This window comes from Camelus ferus, chromosome 5 (assembly GCF_009834535.1).
Source record: "Camelus ferus isolate YT-003-E chromosome 5, BCGSAC_Cfer_1.0, whole genome shotgun sequence".
Classification (NCBI taxonomy): Eukaryota; Metazoa; Chordata; class Mammalia; order Artiodactyla; family Camelidae; genus Camelus; species Camelus ferus.
In genome coordinates, this window is record NC_045700.1 from 87,541,107 (window position 1) to 87,564,761 (window position 23,655).

Below are 23,655 nucleotides of genomic sequence, written 5' to 3' on the forward strand. Positions count from 1 at the left end.
AGGGTGGGGAGGTCGTTCTGGCATCTTGTGGTTAAAGGCCCGGGATGCTGTTCAGTATCCGACAATGCATAGGATAGCCCCCACTCCCCAAAATTATCTACTCCAAAATGTCGGTAGGGGTACGGTTGAGAAACCCTGCTGTAGAGGGAACAGGAAGGGCAAGGGTACTGAGTCCCAAGTAATGTGCTTGGCACTGTCAGCGTCGCAGCAGTAACTCCTCCTGGCCAGCAGGGGGCGCCATCCGATGCTTGGCCTCCGGCCGCCCGGGGCGGGCCTCCTCTTGCCGTCCCCCTTCCTCGTCTGTTCCCCTCAGGAGAAGTCGGGAAGGTGGCGGCGGTGGCGGTGGCTGTCCCGGCCGGGCCGGTTGGTGTGGCCCGTCAGCCCGCGCTCCGCAGCGCTCGCGCCGCTTCGCCCCGCGCCGCGCCCAGCGCAGTCGAGTCGAGCCGCGGCGGCCGGTACCGCGCGGGCGGCGCGCGCTGACGGAGGGCGGCGGCCGCGGCCAGGGCGGCCGGTGGGACCGCGGGTCCCCGGCGCAGCGCCGCCCGGCTCCCGGCCCTGCCGGCCTCCTCCCTCGGCGCCGCGGCCATGGCGGCCAGCGCGAAGCGGAAGCAGGAGGAGAAGCACCTGAAGATGCTGCGGGACATGACCGGCCTCCCGCACAACCGAAAGTGCTTTGACTGCGACCAGCGCGGCCCCACCTACGTGAACATGACGGTCGGCTCCTTCGTGTGTACCTCCTGCTCCGGCAGCCTGTGAGTGCGGGGCCGCCGGGAGGGCGGGGGGCCCTTCCCCGGGCGTGGGGCGCGGGCGGCGGGCGGCGGGGCGGCGGCCCTGCGGGGGTCGGGCCGGGGCGGCGGTTGGGGCGCGGGCTCGCGGAGGCAGGGGCGGCCGGGGCCGGGGCCGGGGCCGGGGGGCGGGATGCGTTGGGCCCGGGCCGCCGGGCCGGGGATGCGCTTTCGATTTCTCCGGGCGAGGGTCCAGGCCCGGCAGCCTTTGTGGGTGGGGCGTGGGGGTGGAGTGGGGTCAGGCGGGGGCGCCCCGGGTCAGTCTCTAAGGTCCCCGCGGAGCCCTCGCCGCCTCCCTCGGGCCTCGGGCCTCGGCTCTCCCTGGCGCTGACTCGGCGGGGCTGCAGGGGAGAGACGGGAGGAGGCTGGGGAGGGCTGTGCGGGTCCTTTGTGTGCCCCGCCTCTCGGCGCAGGGGCGCGGCGGTCCCGAGCGAGGCACCTGCCGGGCGCCGGTAGTGGGGGTCGGGGGAGAAGTTGGGGTGAGAGAGCAGGGACGCTTAGCCTGGGTTTTTTCCTTCGGGTCGCGAGTGAGAACGCCGGCGCTTAGAAATAGTAGAGGGTTAAAATGTTTTGATGGCAGAGATGTGAATCCCAAGGGAAAAGTTAGGCTTAATTGCAGGAGAGGGAGGCAGAGAAAGCAGAGGTTAGGTTGTGGGGGCTTTAGCTTTGTGGTCTAAAGAGAGTCTTGAGGAGTTTGGGGAAAGTTTTAATGGAAATAAGTGGGAGCTGTGTCATTGTTAATATGGTGGGGATATCTGTGAGATTTCTCCATCAATGCCCAAGTGTCCTGGCCGTGTACAGGAATGGGGAGAGATGAAAAGACAACATTATTTTAAGACTACCGTCTTGAAGTACTGGAACGGTTTGTATTTGTTCTTCTTTGCTTCATTAAGCTTTATTTTGATAAGACTTTTTTTTTTTTTTTTTTTTTTGCTGTGATTGAAGTTTTTTTTTTTTTTTTGGAGAGTTTACAGATGATTTTCGAACCTTATATGTTGTTTTTATGTACTAATTATCTTGTAATCAAAGTAAGTTATTGACGAAGTGGTAGTTGCTAAATTAATAAAATTCAGGCTTCTAAATTAAAATCTTTGTTGTGCCAAACATCTACTTAACTTCTTTCATTTGTACCATTTCTTCAAATAATGGTACCCTCCCCCCAAAAAAAACTTTATAAGGTTAATACTGAGACAAAGTATATAATATATAAAACTCATACTTGGAAAATGCGAGGCATGCCCAGTAGTACGATTTGCTTTTTTCTTAAGTTGGGCAAGTTATTAGTTTTAAACCCTGTTATTTTTTCTCAGTGAACATTTATTGGGTACCTACTAGGTTCTTTGTGAAGCCTTGGGATGAATACAGCAAAATCATTCTCTTGGTGCTTACATTCTAGTGGGGGAGATGGTGACACAATGAATAAATGAGAAAAATGTCACGGGTAAGTATGCACTAAAATAGTATGATAGGAGAGACCTTGTCTAAGAGGTTACTTATAGATTGTAGAGTCATGAAAGCACTCAGAGAAGCTGATAATCACTGATGTTACTGAATTACAGCAGAATTACAGGGCGAGGTGGTATCTAGGAGATAGTCCGGTTCATGCTCTTCATTTACAAATAAAGGTGTTGTTGGGCAACTTTATTTCTAAAATGAAGCCAGTAGTCCAATTTGTTTAAAGTACACTTGACTTTTATTATGAGAGTAATAAGTATGCCCTGTTTTTACTAAACACAAGGTCCTTTGATACATTTAAAGTATTTGCTTTGAAAAAATATATATATCCATTGATCTGGGATTTCTGACATTTCTTTGTAGCCCTTTATAATGATAAATTTAGTTTTTTACAGCAAATATGTAATATCAAGAAATATTTACAAATTGCTTCCTAGATTCTACATTTCAGAAACATATGCAAAAGGATATCTCAGTATAATGACAATTGTTCATTTTAATGGAATTTCATCTCTAATAGATGGGACTCCATATCTCTGTTGACTGGTGGGTCAACAAGTATCTTTGCTCACTTGGCCTGTGTCACCATACTGTGGGAGGCGTTAGTTCTATTTGGATCCGGCTATCCTTAAGGAGCTTGATTCTAAGTATGTAAACATAGTCATGATACATTGTAGAATTTCATTTCTTTGAATGAGCTATCCCTGAAATACATAAATAGTTAGGGAAAGCTTCAGAGATTTGATGCCTGAGCAAAGACCTTTAAAGACAAGATCCACATGGCAGGCAGTTTCATGTAGTTGAAAGAACAAGTTTTTAGGAGCAAGATAAACCTGGTTTTGAATCCCGACCCCACTTACTAGCTGAGTAGTATTGAGAATGTTGCTCAGTCTCTTTCATTTTGAATTTTCTCATGAAAAGATGAGGATAAGGTTTACCTTACACATTTTGGATGTAGATTAGTTAGGTTGGTTTGTTTATTTTAATGGAAGTACTGGGGATTGAACCCATGACCTGGTGCATGCTAAGCACATGCTCTACCACTGAGCTCTCCCATCCCCACTATTGTTTGTTTTTAAAGAGTTTATCCAGTGGCTTTGTGATGTTGCCTAGATTTCCCTCATATGGCTGCCTTGAACCAGTGCCCTCAGTGAACTCATGTTCTGTGATGATATCATTGGAACAATAGGGATCCCCTATCAGAGTTCCCAAATCAGAAATCTGGGATCCTAGTGAAGGAAAGATTGGATGCCAGATCAAATGTCTACTGTAGAAATACTGAAGGGATGATACATCCTGAAGATTTTTTCTTTGAAAAGCAATAATGCAGGAAAATAATTGAAGAATAATACAACTATTGAATTTAAGAATAATTATGCTTTTGTTATTTAGATGACATGGTATAATTGAAAGAATATGAATTTTGAAGTCAGATTTTGACACCACTAGCTTTGTGACTTTGGGCAAAGTATTAAACAGGGCTGCTGTCTGTAGGTTGACTTGGATCCATTCTCTCAACCTCACTTTATTTGTGATAAGATGACAATAAATAGCTTAAGGTTGTTCTGAGGATTAAGTGGTACAATTCATTGAATATTGAACATGTATTATTTTGAGGATGGGGCTAAGCAGTGTATACACAAATATGAAATAAGGTATGCGAGCTGCCACTCAGAAACCTTAATGTGCCAGGAAAATGCTGATACACAGTAAATGGTATCTACTATTAAGAATTTTAGATTTTAGGATAGTCATATCTACTGTTAAGAATTTTAGGATGGTCACATGCCTTTTATCATTTATTTAGTAGTACCATTGTTTAAATAAATTGAACAAGCATCTTGTTTATATTACTAGACTCCGCTAATCTTTTTTTTTTTCAGATGACTGTACTCCATGCTTGTATGATGTTCATTCTGAATATGTAACTGAATTCATATTGTGAAACTTTAAAATAGACCTTAGATTTAGATGCAGTTAAACTGTCACTGAGGTAGAATGAGGGTGTTCTAACATTGACTTATCACTCTTTTTCTGTCTACAGAAGTACTTAGAATTATGAATGGCACTCCATTACAGCCAACAATAAAATACTGCCTTCATGTAAAAGAACTTTTAGTTAATTTAAGTACTAGGTTTAGGCCAAATTATTTGTTTTGTGGAGATTGTTAACATTAGTGTAATTCGTAAATAATAAGATAATTGTCTTATCCTTAAAGAATGATTCATAAACTTTTCAGAGAGAATTTAAATAACATTTGAGAAACACATTTTCCTCCTTAATACCAGCTATTTTATGTGGACAGTGAGTGCATTCAAACTTGGAATTTCACAGGTGGATAAAAGTAACCAGATAGTAACTTACACTCTATTAGTTTTGTGTGCATTTTGACTCTATAGTGAGTCTTTATTATAAGAATTTAAACTTAAAAATTAAAGTTGGAGAGATGGAAAGAGGCATTTAATTTGTTTTTATGCCATTACGAATGTTAGAGTGGATTGCAATATTCAGTACCACATGAGGTCACAGTGGGCAGTGATTTATATTCTTAATTCCTTTTTTTTTTTTTAGTACTCATAACGTGACTATATTCAGTGAGAGATTTTGACAGCATAGTACAATTTCAATTTAGTGTAAGTGGGAAAACTTTTTGATACTGTTTGAATTGTGCAGGATAGAGGTTTTTTTTTTTTTTTTTTTTTTTTTAAAACAGTTACTCATTTAAGTCCAGGCACTAGTACATGTGTTGGGGATACAATAAAATATTTATTGAAATGAAAAATAAGGTAATAATTACTGGTTACAGTTACTGAATGTTTGCTATGTGTCAGACATTATTCTAGTAAGAAACATATGAGAAAAGGGGAGGGTGTAGTTCAGTAGTAGAGTGTGTGCTTAGCATGCACAAAGTCCTGGATTCAATCCCCAGTACCTCCATTAAAATAAATAAGCCAACAAACAAAGAAATAAACCAACCTAACCCCCCCCCCCAAATTAAGATACTAAAAAAAAAATCCTATTAGGAATGTACTGTTACCTACCAAAACTTTAAATTATAAAATTAGCTTATATTCTTATTTACAATATTTATTGTAAATTGTTGTGAATTCTGTACTTGAGGGATTTAAATGGTAGATTTTACTTCATTGGGTTTTCAAATGCAGGACAGGTAGTTTATGGGTGTATCATGCATTTTTGTTTTATGGTTATGTCATGCTTTTTTAAAATTGTAGCTTTGATTAGCTTCAAATGTATATTATTTACTTTGAATTTTATTCAGAAGCTACTGTTATGTATTGGGAGTGGAATGAGATATGGTGCTGACCAGTTCTGTTACTGATTTTTTTTAATTTGGCACATCTGTACTGCCATGAATTATTTTGCTATTTTCTGTGTTGAACTGTAATTAAAACCCCTTATCCTATGCATTCAGGGTTGATAGTGGTTAGATTTATCAAAAAAGGCAACGAAGGCAAGCAGTCATAAGAAAGATAACATACACACACACATCAAACTTAGATTTTTAGATTTTAACATATAATTGTCAATTTTGCAGAGCTCTTATGTAACACTTAGGGCATTTCTTTGAATATGGTTCTGCTGATTAGATGCTCTGTCCCCACAATATAACTTAGATTTACTTTGTGTTACATAAGATTTTTAGAATGTTAAGTTACTTTTAAAGCCATTTTCTGAGTGTAGAATTGTTCTTGATCTTTTTTTTTCAGTGTAGATCTTTTATAGTTTTTGTTAATATCAGTTAAATATCAGTTTTTCATAGTGACTCAGTTTTTAAAAGACTTCACTTAGTTTTCATGGAAACAATTCTCACTCATGTGTCATTGTTTTACATAATATTTAATTAATTTATGTGTTTACCAAATACTATACGAACTGTATTACCAAGTATTATACCAGACTGCCCTTGATAGGCATAAAACTCAGTCGGAAGGAACAGGAGAGAGGGCCTTCTAGCATGAATGTTTATTGTGCAGTAGGTGTTTGCTGGAGGTTTTTCAGCAGGAAGGACAAACATGGATTCATCCAGCAAACTGATTAAGAGAGACTCTTCTGAGGTACTTGTGAACACCTTCTGTCCTTGGAAGACTTTGACAAATGGGTTGGTGACATCGTTTGATCTTAGCTTGTTACCAAGGCATTTCCTCTCAAGTTCATCTCTTTTCTTCTCTCATTTGTCTATGATTGTGGCTCAGTGTGATTGTAAACACTGACCTTTAGTCAGTTTTAAAGTAGTGGTTGTACAACTTATCTGGATTAAATTTGTGTTAAAAGTTTAAATATTATTAGCATGTTGGATTAGAAGTAAAAAGAATTGAAACATTCTTTTAAGGAACCTGCCAACCTCTGGACCTCAATTTAAAACTTATTGCCTCTTTAGACCTCTGTGTCTATTTCAGTACACTGGAAGACAAGCAAAACCCCAGGCTGATCATTTTTAGTCTTTTCTGTGCAACGTGCATAATGCTCACATTTTTTTTTAATGTAATCCGTACCTTTATTTATTGATGACGTTTGGTGGATTAATGATGGCCATGGTTGCCTTGTTTGTAACTCTCAATAATGCTCACAGTCTTGAGAAGCTTCTGTGCAAATAATCGGGACGAGGTGCCGTTACCCTTCCCATGTTTTCTCCCACTCAGTAATGCATTTCCCAGTCCCTGTAGTCAGATCATGATTGTCCAGGAATATACATTTTGGATTCCTCTAGTGTGTATAAAAAATTCATAATCTCAGGTACTTTGTTAATAGCAGGTTCCTGGTGACAACCTTAACAGCCTCACACATGAGAGCTGTTGCCATAGAGACACCTGGTTGGACAGTGATTAGAATCAAATTCTTTAACTTAGAATAGGGATGGGAACCTTATTTGATTTGTTTGAAATACGATGAATGAGTTTTTGTTTGTTTTTTAAGTTAGAACGTTGTATTTTTCCAAAGACTCTTGAGTAAGACAGTCTCTTTTTGATTGGTACCATGGCTGTTTTTTAGAGGGAGGGAAGTCATAATAATTACACTTTGCTTGTATTCTAGTTGCTTATTTTATGAGTGAATTAACAAACTAGATCATTGTGTAAGGAATTTGATTAGGATGATGAGGAGAGTTGAAATTCTGTGTAACAGGAATATTTGCAGGGACCAGAGTATTGTTAGCTTAAAAAAGAAAAGACTATGGGGTGGGGATGGGGAGCGGTACATATGGTCACTATCTTTGGGTAGTTTAAGGCCTTTATGTGGAAGAGGTAATAGGTTTGTTCTGCAGGGGGAGATATAAGACCAGATGTGGAAGTTATAGAGAAACATAGATGTTTAGAAAAGGAAGAGGACTTTTCCTTGTGTCAGATTCTAAAAATTCTTGTTCTTCCCCCATTTTTTTGGTTAATTTTGCAAGATCTTTGATGGGGGAAGTATGAAAATCAGCAGAACTAATAATGTGGGAAGATGTGAAAACTTCCTCTTTTTTTCTTCAAATTTTTCTTTATGAATCTTGGCTCTAACTTGGAACAGTTGTTTTCAATTAGGTACTTCTATAAAAAACATTACTAGTGTCAGTAAAGTCTAGATATTTTTGAAATTTAAAAAATTTCTCATGTTTTAAGAAAACAGCCTCCCCCCCATATATATGTCAGTTAAATTTGATTTTGAAAAGAAAGAACTTTATTTTTTATTCTTTTTTATGTTTACTTTTTAATTCAGTTTTTTAGTTTTAATCAGAAGAATACATGCACATAAAGCAAGTGCCTTTAAAAATCAAAGGCTTACAATGATCAACAGCATTCACCTGTTTTCTTCCTCCATTTCTGATAACCATAGACAGTGACTTTGAACTCTTGTCTGTTCCCTTCTATATTTACCTTAGTATTTCTAACATGCTTACAGCTATTTATTTATTTATTTATTTATTTATTTATTTATTTATTTATTTATTTAATTTTGGCTTTTATCTGTTGACTTCTGTACTGTACAAGGGGAAAGATAAGGCTTTGGCCCTCTTAACATTCTTCTCACCCTCTCCAGCTATACTCTGCATCTGTTCCTTCAATATACTATCACAATTTTTGATTAAATACTTAGTTTTTATTGCATTATGTGCATACTGTTCTCAGCTAAGTTATGTAGTATATTACTGATATGTTTTCTTTCTTGTACAACCCTTTCCCCCTGAAGTTTATAATTGTGTAGTTTTCTTCATTTGCTCTGTTTTCCATGCACATATCATTAATGTATCCTCAGGTAAGTTATCCCTGGCTGAGGTAGAAAACTTTTTCAGTATGATCAGATGCGTCAGGTGTTTGGTTTTCCTGTGTCCTGGGTACTTCTGTCATCCTCTGGTCTGGAAGTGCTGCTCTCTGGGCCTGCTCTGCAGCTGTCATCCTGAGACTTTTCTTCTGCCTTCTTTCTGGAAATTCCCTTTATGCCTAACCTGTGTTGAACCCTCTCTTTCCAGGACCCCCACATTTCCATTAGCCTCCTGATTAAAGGTTAATGGGAGATCATTTTTGAGAGCTGGATGGCTGAAAATGTCTTATTCTGCCTTCATTTTTAAATTACCAGTTTGTCTGCATTCACAAAGGTGAAAATATTTTACCCTTGGAATTTTTATGGCATCGCTTCATTGTCTTTAAACCTTCAGTATTGCTATTGAGAAATTTGATGCCGTTCTTATTACTCATCTTTTGTGCCCCATTTTCCACTCCTTCTTTGGGAGTATATGTGATCTTTTTGTCCCTGCTATTCTGAAACTTACATTGAATTATTTTGGTTTAAGTCTTTTTGTTCAATGACTTAGACATTTTTTTGTACTTGTTCGCTTGGAAACTCACACATTTTTTTTAGTTCAGAGATGTTTTCTCCAACTTCTTGTGTTTTATTAAAAAGCCTGGCTGCCATTTTTCTAGGAACCAAGATGAGGGAGGCAACTGGGGGCATAGAATCTGTCATTCAGTGCGCAGGGTCTCAGATAAGCCCCCGTTTTCAGCGTAGCGCCCAGCAGCAGTCCGCAGCTGTGCTTGAGTCCAGAGTCTACTTGGTATAGTCTCTTCAGATTAAGTTTTCCCTCAGACTTCTGCCTGGTGCTTGGAGGAGTCTTTTGGATGTTGGGGAGCTGGGAATCTACTTTTGACCCTATGTAAATCCCCCCAGCCTGTGGCTTGATTCCTTTTGTGAATCTTTCAGGGGCTCTGTGGTGGGAGTTACCTTTTAGTTGGCTTCTCCCACCTCTGCAAGGGCTTATGCTTTGGCTTTCTCTTCTTTGCAAATTCAGTTACTGCTGCTGTATTTTCTAGGTTTTGTTATGAGAGAACTGTAGTGTGCCTTTGGGTTGCTCCCTTGTTCTCTGTCACTCTTTGTGGGTTACTGCTGTTTTATTTCTTTACTATCAGCTCAGTGGAGTTTAGCGAGGTAGTGGAGACATTTTTGGCTTTTATCTGGAATACCTTAATTAGATTTAAATTGTTACTTGGGTATTATTTTTTTAGGTGCTTGCCCTAAATGTTACAAGGACCTTACAGTGTAGTATTTCTGACTTTCAAAAATAAAACCCCAGAATAACAATTATGGCTTGCACATAGATTATGTGTGTGTATTTTCAGTGTTTTAACTTTGGGGTCTGGAAGATTAATATTTTGGACTATCTAACACATGCAGTATCTTGTCATCAAAAGTCTGTAGATTTTTGATAACCTGTTAAAGGCATCTTCTATCTGTTGTAGATTTTAAATGTATTATTTTTATAATGTGAAACATCGTATGTAATATTTTTACTAAGTAACTAGGATTGGGATAGATCTAAATGTCAAATTAGCTTTATTACTTTATGCCAACATTAACAGTCACATAAATTTCCACAGCTTAATAAAAAATTTAACTGGCTTTTCCCCCGGCAGGAGAAAAACAGTTAATAAAACTAGCTAAATAAATAAGCTTTCTTATTCATCCAGCATGCATTGTTATTTGAGTTGAACAAATGGCTATTTGCAAGAGTGTTTGAGACATAGTTAAGAGTAGCATACTGGTGTACATATGGAATGAGTCACACCATCTGGTTGCAGTCGTACCTGGGTGGTGGTCGTTAAAACTAAAACTCGTGGGGATCTGCATATGACTTAATTATACTGCAAAAACATATTGGGCTCCACCAGTAGGTGACTTTGGAATTTCTTGAAACCAATTAACTGGGAAACATGCTTTCAAAATATCAATACTGCTGTTATTAAATGAGTCATTAATTTATTTTTTTCACAAAACTGGAGACTTAGAATGTGTGTTTTAGGATACAGAATGGGTGGTACTTCAGTATTGGCACTGTAAAAATGATGTGGTTTACTTGCCTAACACTTTAATCCAATAGTTATGACTAATGTCATTACAGTAGAGTGTTTTATAAACACTGAATTCACATGACAGCTAGACTAGGCTTAGCAAAAAAAGAGGAAGTGGCACCAACTTCCAGGAATACACCTTACAAATAACTAGATAAATAATTCAATTTTGATTGAGGATTTCATTCAAGTGATCAAACTTGGTAGATGGAGAATATGATCTGCTAATGAGAAAAATTTATTGTAATTTGTGTAAAAAATGTGGTTACTGTAGATAGTAACATTGAATCTTAAGTTGACATACGTTAACACTGACTTTTGTTGCACAGTTCTGAGTCTTAACACCTGTATAGATTCATGTAACTACCACCACAGTCAGAACGTGGAACAGAACTGTTCAGTCACTCCTCAAGACTCTTCTTAACCCTTGTCTTTTCTTAACCCCTGGCCACTACTGGTCTGTTTTCTAACAATATAGTTTTTCTTTCTGGAAGTTTCATGTAAATGGAATCATACAGTATATATAGCCTTTTTAGACTGCCTTCTTTACTTAGCATAGTACCTTTAAGATTAATTCAGGTTAGTTGTTATATATTCTAGTAGTTCATTTCTCCTTATTGCTGAGTAATATTTCATTGTGTGTTTACTCATTTTTCATTTGAGGGACATTTGGGCTATCTGTAGTTTTTGATGTACATAATAAAACAACTCAGTTGTTTCATACAGCTATTTATATACAGATTTCTGGGTGAACACGTTTTTGTTTCACCTGGGTAAATATTAGGGGTAGAATTATTAGGTCATATGGTAAGTTTAATTTTATTTTAAAAATGAAAGTGTTATTGTTTGATTTGATGTCCCCTTTATACTGGTTTGAAAGATATAAATTCCGTGTTATTTTATGATCAGCATTGAAATTTTTTTTCTCCATAATAACATTCTATAGTTAATCAGTATTTTAACCTTCCCCTAATAATACAAGTGCTTTAAAAATACAAGGTAGTCTCCCTTATATACTATTGTGGTCAGAATGTTAAATTTACTCCCTCTCTGCCACCATAAATAGGATGTTTTGAAATCAGGTGATTTTTGTTTAGGTTTGCCAACACATTCCCAGTTTCTTTGCTCGTTTCTTTGCTCACTTCTTTGCATCTCAGGGCCTTCTTGTCATTTTTCTTCTTAAAATGTATACAGTATACAGTTATCCCTCGGTACGTGTGGGGGATTGATTCTAGGATGCCCCACAGACGTCCAAATTCAAGGATACTCAAGTGCCTTATGTAAGGTGCATATAATTTACACACTTTGTTCTGTATACTTTAAATCATTTCTAATTATAGTTCCTAGCACACTGTGAATACTAAGTAAATAGTTGTAAATGTAAAGTGAATTCTTTGTAAATAGTTGCCAGGCACATGGAAAAATCAAAATTTGCTTTTTGGAACTTTCTGGAGTTTTTTTCTACAATATTTTGATCTACAGTTAGTTGAATCCCTGGATACCGAGGGCCAACTGTATGTTTCCTTAGTGAAGATCTCCTGGGGGCACACTTCAGTTTCTGTTTATCTGAAAATAACATTTTTATCCTACACTTCAAAGGTATTTTTGCTGGGCTCACAACTGTCATTTTTTTCTTACCACTTAAAGATAATTTTCCACTGTTCTCTTGTTTCTGTTGAGAAGTCCACTTTCAGTCAGATCTTGTTTCCTTTGTCTTTTCTTTCTGATTGCTTTTAAGGTGTTCTCTTTATCTTTGAAGTTTCAACAAAATGTTTCTAAGTATGAATTTTATTTGTCCTGATTTTGATAAGCTGTTCTTCCTGCATCTATAGATGCATGACTTTCATTTGCTCTGAAAAATCTCAGCCAGTTGTCTCTTCAAATATTGCCTCTCCTTCATTATTTCAGTTCTGTCTCTCAAAAGCAAAATTATTTATTAGACCTTGTAATAGCCACCCCTCCCCCCTGTTTTTTTTTTTTTTTTTTTTTTTCTAAAAACCCTTGTCTCTTCTGTCTCCTTATGTGCCTTTGCAGCTTTTTGGATTATTTCCTCTTTCTGTCTTCTAATTCACCAGTTCTCTCTTTTTGTGTGTCTAATCTGCTCTTTAACTGATGTGTTGAATTTTTAATTTCCACATTAATAATTTTTCATTTCTAAAAGTTCTGACTTTTAAATTTGCCTGTTTATTCTGATAATCACATATTTTTGTTCCATCTTTTGTTTATTTTAACATTTCCTATATGCTGTGTTTATATTTTGTATTTGATTACTAAAGCCTTAGGGAGAGGTGATATAAATCGATTATTTCTACTGATGTAAGCTTAGTGATTTGTTGTTTTGTGATGATTTTTATTGTTAATCTCATCTTTTATTGAATTTAGTATTTCCAGAGCCTGATAGCAGAAATTAGAAATTAGAAATGCATTTCTTTTGAGTGAATTTTCATTTTCTTTTGCTGGAAGCTAGGGATACTACCAACCTGAAGCTACTTAATTCTCCATCCAGGGTCTTAGGTTTAACAGGGATTTCTCAGGTTTACCTCTCTCATCTTGTCTTAGCTATTGTTGTTAATTGCCATCTGAGCAACATTAAAATTTTTGTATAACATGGGCCACTCTTCCGTTTTCAGCTCAGTTTTTTATTTTTTTGTCTTTTTTTCTTTTACTAAGAGGGGGTCCTTAGAGATTTCCCTTACTTTCTAGAAATGTTAACAATTATGATTTTCTTTTCTTTTTTAATTATTTATGAAGTATCATTTTAGCAGAGGAACCTTTTCAAAATATTTAGTCTGCCGAAAGTACCAGTCTAGGTATTTTATAAATATTAATGTCCTTCTGCCTTATTAACTTATATTTTGGCTACCAATTTGTGTTAAGTGTCTTTGATATTATATAGTTTATTCTTGGTTATTTTTTGTGGACACTTTCCTTAGTCTTTTCTAGTTTAAATTTTAACATATACAATGTAAACTTTAAATTGTGTACTTTGTTATTTATACTTTTATAGAAAGAAGTATTCATTTCTATTTTCTGTTATTCTGGAAATAATAAAGTTATGGGAAAATGTAAAATTTTTGTTGGAATTGGGGTGAATTTTTCATTATCTCGCTGGCATGGGAATGCCACCAGCATTTAGTGGGTAGAGGCTGGGGTGCTGCCCTGCATCCTACAGTGCCCAGGACAGCCCCCTCATGATAAAGAATTCTCTGGCCCAAAATGTCAGTAGTGCCTGATTTTAGAGAAATGAAGTGAATATAAATTGTTGATGCTGGTAGGTATATTTGGGAGGAAAGTTTTCTAAGGTTTTTTTAAAAAAACTGAGAGAAAGCCTTGGAAAGGAAAAAATTCTCTTTCATTTTCTTTCTTTAATTCTTCAAGAGACATTCATATCCAGTGCTAAAAGTCCATATTTTTTGACTACAAATAGTTAATTGAATTGTCCATTTTTTTTTTTTTTTGCTTTTTTTTCTGTTACAGAATAATGTAAATTCATTGTGGAAAACTTGGAGAGAATAGAAAATTATAAGTAGAAAAAAAGTCATTCAGTCCCATCATCTATAGGCAAAGACTTAACATTTTGGGATGTTTGATTTCTTTGCAGTTATTTTAATATAGTTTTGAGAAAACTATAATTCTCATCTTTAAAAAATTAAAGCATAAGCATAAGTATGCATAGTTACTCAGTTTTGCTGTCACTTATTTAACCATTTCCCCTTTGATAATGAAATGTTTATTATTTTTCTATCATGGATAATGTTTGATGAACATCTTGTACATAGTTAAGCTTAAGATTCTAAAGAATAGATTCGTAAAAGGCTGTTACTTGATCATAAGGCATGAATGAGGTTTTTGATACAGGTTGGTGAATTTTTCCTACTGTCATAATAGTGTATGAGGCTATTCATTTTCACTGCAGACTCATTCTGCATTCTTAAGAGATTGATATAGAGATGGCCTTTGATTTTTTTTATTTTAACTAAACTTTTATAAACATGTAGTATCCATGTACAAAGCTTTTGGAGGCTAAAAAAGGAACAATTCTTGCCCTGAAAATACAATTAATCTACCAGAATTAATGGAATATAAAAGAGCAATTAGAGAAAGCAACATGAACAAATGTAAAAGTTTGGAGTTACTCAATTTATGTAAGTATGTGGCCTTGCAAAATCATCTACCAGTTTTGTAAATTGATTCCTGTTTTGAGTGCACTGAAAGAGCTCATTTAAAGAAACTGTAATAAGTGTTCTTGTTACTTTGGAAAAATATCCTTTCATATTTTGGTTATGAATATGTTCCGGTTGTGTTTGTTTCATAACTGCAAAATTTTGTTCACTTATTTAAGTAATATGAATACATTCTTTATGCAGAAATGGACCTTGTGACATGGATGGGCCTTGAGATGTAAGAGGGAATGAGCTCTACACTGCTGTGCTTTCATGAGATTACATCTGTAGAGTACAACTTGACAAGAGTCCAGGAGTTCCCTCATGTAATGATTTGAGAAGTAAAGGGATACAACTCAGTTGTTCCAGAATTTCTTACCCAAAACAAACATCCTTGTAGCAGTGCTTGACACTTCCTGATTAGAAAGTTATTCCTTTGCCTTTTCCATTTTTTAAAAGGATACTCTAAGGGAGGTGGAAGAGTAGAGAGTTGGCTGGAACAAGGAGTTGGTATCAGGGAATAAGGAAAGACAAAGTTGCTAATTGATAGGGAGGGAGCAGAGGAATGAGAGAACGCTAATAAGTTAATTCCTTCTTAAATTGTAAGATAGGACATAAATAAATAAATATCATAAATTAATAAGCTTCCCTGAAAATGATGAATTTAATCTTATTCCCATGATACGGATGAATTGGAAAACAAAATGTCATGCTTTAAAGGAATAATGACTTTCCCAAGTTTTCACTTTTGGAAGTTTAGAAGATACCTTTAAAGTCTTAATTTGTGATTGCTAGTTGTAAAGGTACTTGAAAGTAATTCATACTGTACTTTTTTTCTTTATAGTTAAGCTTGAAAGTTTTACTGGGATGAAATTACTGTGTTCATTTTCTTGTACTGTGCAGTCTTGTGTTTCTGTATTTTGTGACTTACCAGGAGCTGGAAGGAAAGTAATTTATCAGTTTAAAACTTACAGCAGAACGACAAAACCCAATGTTTCTCTGCTTTGAAATGTAAAACGGATAAGGTGCAACTTGTAATTTAAAGCATGATCTGAAAGGTGTGCCTACCTCTGACAGAAGGGAGGAGAGTCAGCAGGATATAAAAACTGAGGAGCTTCTGTTAATTCTGAAATACTGTTTTGAGTTAAAATATTTTTAATTTCTAGATTATTACTTATTTAATTATTCAAAAATGTTTCTAGATTATTTTTGGAAGAATTTTGGTTTATTTATTATTACATATCAATGTTAACTCTCATTATCATGGATGATTGCAAAATGACTATGACAAATTCTGTAAAAATATTAATAATCTGCTCTAGAACCTGCATTCCAAATGAGGTCTTTAATGGAGGATATGACTCCAAATTGATTTTATGAAACTTTGCATAGATCCCTTCTTACTATGCATAGATTTTTTTTTTAACCCTTATTCTTGTGGGTAGAGTAGGCCACTTAGTGACAGACAAAATGTAAATAGTTCTTACTCTCTGAGCACATTTCTATTTAGTTCTTCATATGCATGATAAAACATCAAGAAACTTAGAGATACTATCTTCTTAAGGCCATTTATACAGAAAAGGTTTCAAGGTTGTAAAGGGCCTTAAAAGTCATTTAGTCATGTGTCTAGGTATTTCTTTAATCCCTTCGTGTCCCCTACAATTTCCTTTTAAACACTTAAGAGCTCCTGAGGTGATTGAAAATGTTCTTTATTATGAACCCTTATTTGAATCAGTGGAGAGATGGAACTTTTTTTTTTATTGGTTAATAACTTCAAGGTTCTTTGGGTTAATTTTCAGTTTTTTAAAATCAGCCTCAAATTTAAAGGTAGTGACTGTTTGATTAAAATATTTGTATAGCTCCAAACTTGACACGTCATAGACACTTTCTTAGGAAACTTTTTGAATTCTTTACCATTGAGCTGGTCATAGATACATATTCTGCTTCTGTCAGACGTAATCTAAAACAGTGTTTCTGTTGCCTAGAAGCTCATGTGTTACAGGTACTGTGTGTTTCTAACTAGGTGGTTACTTGAGTTTATCTTTCAATATTTAGTGTGGGTCTAACCAAATTTACCTTGCCATATTTATTGTGAGGATTACTAGTTTAAAATAATTTTTAAATACTTTTAGTTTATGGATTGGAAGCACTGTTCCAAGTTTAAATATACTAATTAAAAATGTTTTACATTGATATGTAATTTTTTAAATACTACAGTATGTAATAGTAAATCTGTAAAATATTTTATCTTTTAGGCGAGGGTTAAATCCACCACACAGGGTGAAATCCATCTCCATGACAACATTCACACAACAGGAAATTGAATTCCTTCAAAAACATGGAAATGAAGTAAGTTTTTTTTTTTTTTTTAACAGTTTTCAACTTTTGTTGGCAGTCATTTTAATAAAGAATAAGTTGTTTAAAATGGTGCATTTTCACTGTCTAAAAAAGTTACTTTTGTATTCAGTATTTAGGTATTTTAGAATGTACTCATTTAATAACATTTAGAATTAATGTCTACTACATAAATACTTTACCTTAAACCTGAGGTGAAAGCTGTATTTAAAATTTGTCAGTATTGAATATAAAAGGCACTTTTGGAGGATGTCTAGTATTGAAGTAATTGTTAGTCTATGCTTTAAAAGACAAAAGAGAGGGAAAAAGAGAATAAACTTTGTGGTACTGTGGTACACTTTCGTTAGGGTGTTTGATCAGCTTTCACTTGAGGTCCCCTCCTTCCTTTTTGTTATAACTTCTTTGTACTCTGCTTTCATGGGCTTCCAGGAATTCCATTCTGGTTTTTGCTTTCTTACTTTAGTTCCATGTTTTGCCTTTAGTAAAAGTGGTGGTCTGGTATTAAAAAAAAAAAAAAAAAAAGATTAACAAAGAAAGCAGGCTTATTTTATAATCTTGGGTCAAGGATGAACCAGTTGACCCAATTGATTAACAATAGCCCCTATTTTTTAATAGGAAAGTTTTATCACTTCCTAGAAAGGAAATATTACTTTATTGTACTATTGTGGTTGCATGTGTTTGATAGGAGACAGAAAAGAAGTTAAGTCTTAAGATTGTATTAGATTCAGTCTTTTTGCCATCAGAAGATGTATGCAGGCATTTTGTACTCTACCTCTCTTTCTTCCTAATACTTTGATAGTGATGATATCTTAAAGTTGCTTGCCTACTTGTGATGCATGTGTGTGTTTGGTTCTAAAATAGTAAAGAAGTGTAAATTCAAGATATGAAATATTTTTAAACAAATGATTTAGGGAAGTGAGCGTACACTTTGAAGTTTCCAAATTTTGCCCATAAGAATTATTTTGAGTAATCAAGTTTCAGACTGATGTAGGTGCCTTATAGGAAAAGCTAAAACAAAATGAAAGGGCAGAAGGTGTGTAATGATAATAAGAGTAGAAATATATTTTCAGATTAAAAGACAATTTGAACTGTTTGTCTAAAGTTTGGGATTAGCCTGAAAGTGCAAACTTTAAATTACTTTTTAGAATTTTGGCCTGTAGGCAAAATTTTGGACATCAGAATGGAGTCTGAAATGAAAGAATATTACCCTATTCTTAGATTAAAAATCCAGTAATCGTAGTTAAAGTCAAAGTTAATAGAACTGGAAAGATAACAAACAGTCCATTGGAGAATTAAGTAAAAAACATTCAAACCTATCAGTAGATAAAAGTTAGGTGGAGACTGCCCCAAACATACTATGATTAAAGGAACTTTTTTTAATAGTAAATTCTTAACATGAGATTTACTCTCAAAAACTTTTTAAGTATACATGTAGTATTGTTAACTATCGGCAAAGCGTTATAAATAGAGCTCTATAACTTACTCATCTTGTGTAATTGGACTTTATGTCCATTGCATAGTAACCACCATTCTACTTTCTGTTGCCATGAGTGTGACTCTTAGATACCTCATGTCAGTGGAATCATTTAGTGTTTATTCTTCTGTGACTTGCCTACATCACTTAGTATAATGTTCTCAGAGTTCATCCATGTTGTTGTATATGACAGGAATTCTGAAGGAACAGTTTTTAAGACTAACGTCAAAATAAATTTAGAATATATAAAAGAAAATACTTGATTTTAGGCAACTCATTATATCAAAAAGTAGAAACAAAATACGGACAATAGAGATGACTTCAATGGATTTATGAATTTTAAGTCCTAAAAAGAGTCAAGAAAATTGATAGGCCATTTAAAGCCCTTACCATGACAGTCACTGCCCTAGATACTTGGGTGAAGTTTACAAAAGTGTCACACAGGCTTAGCTGACGTAGAACGCATCGTCTAGTTACGGAAGCAGATAAGTAACAAGCAGTTATAACACTGTTAGATAATGAATGATAAGAATAAGAAGTTTCAGAAGTAATAAGGAAGAGGAACTCAATCTGCTGGTGAAAAAGAGAGGATTGGGAAGATCTCACAGAAGAGTAAAAACATTTGTTGGCTTTTAAGGATGACTAGAACTTAGCCCGGCAGGAAAAGATATTGAAGGCAGAGCAAACAAAAGTACACAAAGAAAAAGAGAAATTTACAGTGGTTCTGACTGCTGGAAAGTATACCAACCACTTAATTACTTGTTAAGGAGGACAAATATACTTTCTTGTGTCCCTAAGGACATATTAGAATCAAAATATTGGACTAGGTATATTTGATTCTTTATAATATTAACAGAATCTGTGTTCTTAAAAATTTAAGAGATGTGTGGAAGGTGAGGATTGATACTATGAAATGCAGGACGATTGGCACAACTTGATAAAAAAAAGTTACAGATCTCAAGTGCTTTATTTTCAGTGTATCTTAAACATTTAAATCTTAAGTGTAACATGCGTAGAGAAAAGTATCTAGATCTTTATTTTTCATTTCAAATTATGTTGCCATATTTGCACTATGTGTTATACTTAAGTAGTTTGCAAAGGACCACACTCAGTCATGTCAATTTTGGATAAAAAAGGCACTATCATACGTCTTGGCATGAATGAGTGCATGCCGAAGTTAAAAGATTGGACAGTATATACTGACTGGCAGAAGTCTTGGATCTTCTACCCACACAAGGGAGTTTTAATGTTCTGAGGGGCACATTTGGTTGTCACTGGGGAGTGTTGCTGCTTAAGCAGTCAAGCACCATGATTGCTGGATGACTCACAATATGTTGAACAGAATTAACCTACATTCCACATGCTCCGAATATTCCTACAGATGTTTGTATGTGGGGAAACCTGCTTACCATCATCTGCATGTATAGCTTAAATCTGTTTCACGTGCTTTCATTACAGTTGTGAGCTACTTACTGCCAGAGAAAGTCATGCTGCCATGTCCAGAATCCAGTGTGGGAGAGTACTACCAATTTACAGGGCAAAGGGCAAGGATACAGGGAGGCCATTAATTGAGACTGTCAGTGCAATGACTTAGCACATTTGGTGTACAGATACGGTTTACAAGTAACTTGAGTACTACTTTAGTATTCTCAGACTAATATGGAGCAGACATATACATTATTAGATTATAAAACATATATGCCGGATGTTAGTATTTTACAGCAAAAGTACTTTGTATTTATTTATTATTTACTGAGATGGTTTTGATGTTTTTTCCAAAAGTAAAATATTTCGCAAAAAATTTCTGCATAATTGCCTTGTAATGCTTTTTTTGTATCATGTTACTTTAGGGAAAAAAATCTTTAGTGTTTTCTTGCATATATCCTCTTTTGTGATAGTGTGGGTAAATCATGGTCCTATAGTTAAAGGACTTTCACTATTGGGTTAACTTGTGATTATCAAACTTAATGGAAGGAAGACTGGCAAATAGTGCTGTAGATTAAAGTCAATAAAAGGAAAATGTAGAAGCAAACTGAGAGTAAAAGGGTTACTCCTGATGCTCCACAGACATACAGTGTACATGTAGAAATAAAACCATGCATTGACTGACAGTATTTGATCATCTTTATGCTAGACTAGAATAACCCCCAAACCAGAAACTATAGCTTTAAAAAAATCCTTCTTAAACAGCAGATCCTCAGATGTGCTCTTCCTCTGTTGACGTTCATGACTGACTCGTTCTTCCTTCTTAAAGCAAAGATTTGTTAACCACCTACCGTGTGCCAGGGATTGTCCTTGGGTGGTGGGGACACTGCCCGTGATTCCTGCCCTTGTGTGCAGCTTGTAGCCTGAGGGGGAGAGAGACAATAGGAATTATTTTTTTCAGTTCCATTTTGGTGTAAGTGTGAGAAGGAGCTTCAGTTTGGAATTGTAGATACATGGGATTATGGAGACAGTATTTTTCAAGAAGTTGTGCTTTATGGTTTAAATAGGCCTTATCTTATGAGATAACTCTTCAGGCATTTTGGGCAGTTGAATTGCATCTTTCAGAAAGATTGGAACCATTTTATAATCAGAAACAAGCACTGCCACAAAGAAAATTATTATTTTTTAAAATAATTTTTAAAAAGCTGCATTTAATTATAGTAGCATTTAATTACTTAGTTAATTGTGATTAGATTTATTTTTAGTGGAGGTACTGGGGATTGAACCCAGGACCTCATGCATGGTAAGCATGTACTCTACCACTGAGCTATATCCTCCCCCCAAAATTATTTTTATATCTAAATTTAAAATACCAACTTCACATGCTGTGACAGTTTTGCTGAAATATTTAGCCACCATTTTATATGTTATATACTCAGTCTATTATGAGGTTAAACAAGACGCTAGTTATTTCCTAAATCATCCTGTATTATAAACTGTAATAAGTGATGGTCGTTCTCAGTACAGAATCTCTATAAAGTGGAAGGCCAGTATAGAAAGAATCTAAGCTATTCTCAGAGCAAAGACAATGAGCTTTTGAATGAATCTCGAGTCACTGCATGGAACTATCATGTAGTTTCAAAGTGTGTTGTATTAATTCCTTTTAAGTTCAATTAAAAATGAAACAGTCTAACTTAAACTGCAGCTCTGTAGGGAAATTGATAAAATTAGCACCAGGCTTGTAAAATATTACTTGAAGTGCAGTGGTCTTGTGAAGAAAGGTTCAGATTTGGACTTGATGAATTGAGAATATTGGACAAGGATGCCTCTGAGCCTTAATTCTACTGCTATAAAATAGTAACACTATCTTAATATAGAAAGGCTAGAATGCTTTGAGCTCAGGCAACCTGTGAACGTTCCCAGCGTATTTCTTGTCGAATGATAGAGATACTCAAATATTTGTTAAATCAGAATCTAAGATAGTTGTAGGAGAAGGATCAATATATTTTTTTAAACTTCTTGCTTAGAGTGGTTTCATTAGGGATTTTTCAGTCTTTATAGAATGCAGTAGTGTCATTGACATTAATATTCAGGTTATATATTTAAACTCTTGGAGCATTTTAACTACATGCTGAGCTTTAATAATACTAGTAAAATTTGGCAGTTATTTTAGTAACAGCATATTAAATGTTATTCTTGAGTGGCCAAGTCTCATTATTCCAGGGTCTATAATTACCTTGTTGTTTGTAGCAGAGGTTGGGGAAACTGTTCTTGTAAAGGGCCAGATAGTAAATATTGTAGTTTTTGTAAGCCACTTGCATAAAAGTCTTTGTTGCATATCCTTGTTTGGAAAAAAACTTAAAAAAAAAAACCCTTTAAACATGTATAAACCAAATGATCAGGGGAAGTACAAAAACAGGCCTGTGGCCCAGTTTGATCTGCAGGTGATTGAAGACTCCTGGTCTGCGGAATTCCAAAGTTTTCAGTGCTCAGTATAAATCCTTTTATAACCTTAGTTTTTTTTCCTAGTTAATCTTTTTCTTGCTTCATTCCCAGCAGAAATGTTTAAACTATAGTGCTCTCTCGTTTGTTTTCTGTATGTGCTGTCTGTATCCCAGTTTTCTTGCCATTTTGCTCAAACCATTTATCATGAATTTTTTTTTTTTTTAGTTTCTTTTTAATTGCCCTCATAGTTTTTCTGTATTGGTCTTATTAATCTCAAAACATAGACATTATTTAAGAGGATATTTATATTATTTAAGAGGATATTTATTAAATTTCTGCATATTTATGAAGAAACACTTTAAGTCTGGCTTCTATTTTGAAAGATGAGGTGTTCTTTTTTAATTCTGCTGAATCTAATCGGTGGTAACATAGTAATCTTTAAAATGTTCAGAGTGCATTCTTTGATATTAGTTCTTGGCTTTCAGAGAAGTATCTTACAATACTAATTAACAAAAAGAATGTAGAAAATGTTATCTTTGTTTTGTACATATTGTAACATGTGGATCTTTTTGAAAGATGACTGAAAACCCAGAGTATTGTAGAAGGAGCTGGATGATGGTTTGTAACTATTCTGAGCATTTATTTAACTTTTTGTTGCATTGATATCCCATGTCACATTATTTATTTCTTATACTTTTTGTTGTGGAAGTGTTCATATATCTATATCTACACAGGTAGACAGAATAATATAACAAACTCTTATCCCTTTTTTATTACATGAAGCAAATGTGAGTATACAATTTCCTCTGTAAATTCATGAACTAGCTGTTATCTCTAGAAAAGGACTTTAAAAATATATATATAACCCATACCATTTTTACATCCATAAAAATTAATAGTAATCTAGTTACCTAGCCAGTGTTCAAGTTTCCATTCATTCCAAAATTTCCTTTTTTCTGTTCCCTTAAGAGTTCGAATCGAGATGCAAGTAAGGCTCACATATTACAAGTGGTTAAATGGGTTTGAAACTCTGACAAAGGATTGGAGGCTAAATGGGTCAGAGTCCCGCCTGCACAGGCCTGGCTGGGACCAGGCAACTTCCTGGGTCCTGTAACACTTGGTCTGTGGGATAGAACTAGATTTGTCCCGGGACAGTGGGGGCCTCAGACCAGGTGATTACTCCAGGACTAGGTACCCTGTATCGTGGGGGCCC

The 23,655-nt window shown here is 35.9% G+C and overlaps 1 protein-coding gene and 1 non-coding gene across 14 annotated transcripts in view; one reads left to right on the forward strand and one right to left on the reverse strand.

Annotated features, from left to right (window-relative positions):
• The first annotated feature begins 319 nt into the window (after positions 1-319).
• The window catches only part of AGFG1 (ArfGAP with FG repeats 1), a 71,194-nt gene continuing 47,858 nt past the window's right edge, over positions 320-23,655 (forward strand). For 4 of the 13 annotated variants that reach the window (XM_032480392.1, XM_032480393.1, XM_032480397.1 and 1 more), the window contains exons 1-2: positions 322-752; positions 16,999-17,092. In XM_032480392.1, the coding sequence (XP_032336283.1) occupies positions 586-752; positions 16,999-17,092 (261 nt within the window). In that variant the 5' untranslated portion in view covers positions 322-585. Of the gene's footprint in view, positions 753-1,157; positions 1,648-16,998; positions 17,093-23,655 lie in introns of those variants that run through there. The other 9 variants (XM_032480395.1, XM_032480398.1, XM_032480400.1 and 6 more) reach the window with 6 other exon arrangements.
• On the reverse strand, positions 21,263-21,335 carry TRNAG-ACC. The gene has a single exon. It is a non-coding gene; the product is annotated as a tRNA-Gly (tRNA).